This window comes from Antrostomus carolinensis, unplaced genomic scaffold, assembly GCF_000700745.2.
Source record: "Antrostomus carolinensis isolate BGI_N321 unplaced genomic scaffold, ASM70074v2 scaffold41539, whole genome shotgun sequence".
Taxonomy (NCBI): domain Eukaryota; kingdom Metazoa; phylum Chordata; class Aves; order Caprimulgiformes; family Caprimulgidae; genus Antrostomus; species Antrostomus carolinensis.
Genome location: NW_010339985.1, coordinates 340 through 550, shown reverse-complemented (window position 1 = coordinate 550; position 211 = coordinate 340). Strand labels below are relative to the sequence as shown.

The window sequence follows — 211 nt, the reverse complement described above, 5'->3', positions numbered from 1 at the left end:
CCAAAGGTATCAGTTGCCACTTTTGGGATGTAGGTGGTCAGGAGAAGCTACGACCTCTCTGGAAATCTTACAGCCGTTGTACCGATGGTATCATCTACGTGGTGGACTCGGTGGATGTGGATCGGTTGGAAGAAGCTAAAACAGAGCTACACAAAGTGACCAAGTTCGCTGAGAACCAGGGTACCCCGCTGCTGGTCATCGCTAACAAGCA

At 50.7% G+C, this 211-nt stretch overlaps 1 protein-coding gene across 1 annotated transcript in view; it reads left to right on the top strand.

Annotated features, from left to right (window-relative positions):
* Window positions 1-8: 8 nt before the first annotated feature.
* LOC104531215 (ADP-ribosylation factor-like protein 4C) overlaps window positions 9-211 on the top strand; it is a gene marked incomplete at its 5' end in the record, with an annotated part of 386 nt that continues 183 nt past the window's right edge. The window contains 2 exon segments of the mRNA XM_029086995.1: window positions 9-207; window positions 210-211. The exon segment at window positions 210-211 is cut by the window's right edge and continues 183 nt beyond it. Of these exon segments, the coding sequence (XP_028942828.1) occupies window positions 9-207; window positions 210-211 (201 nt within the window).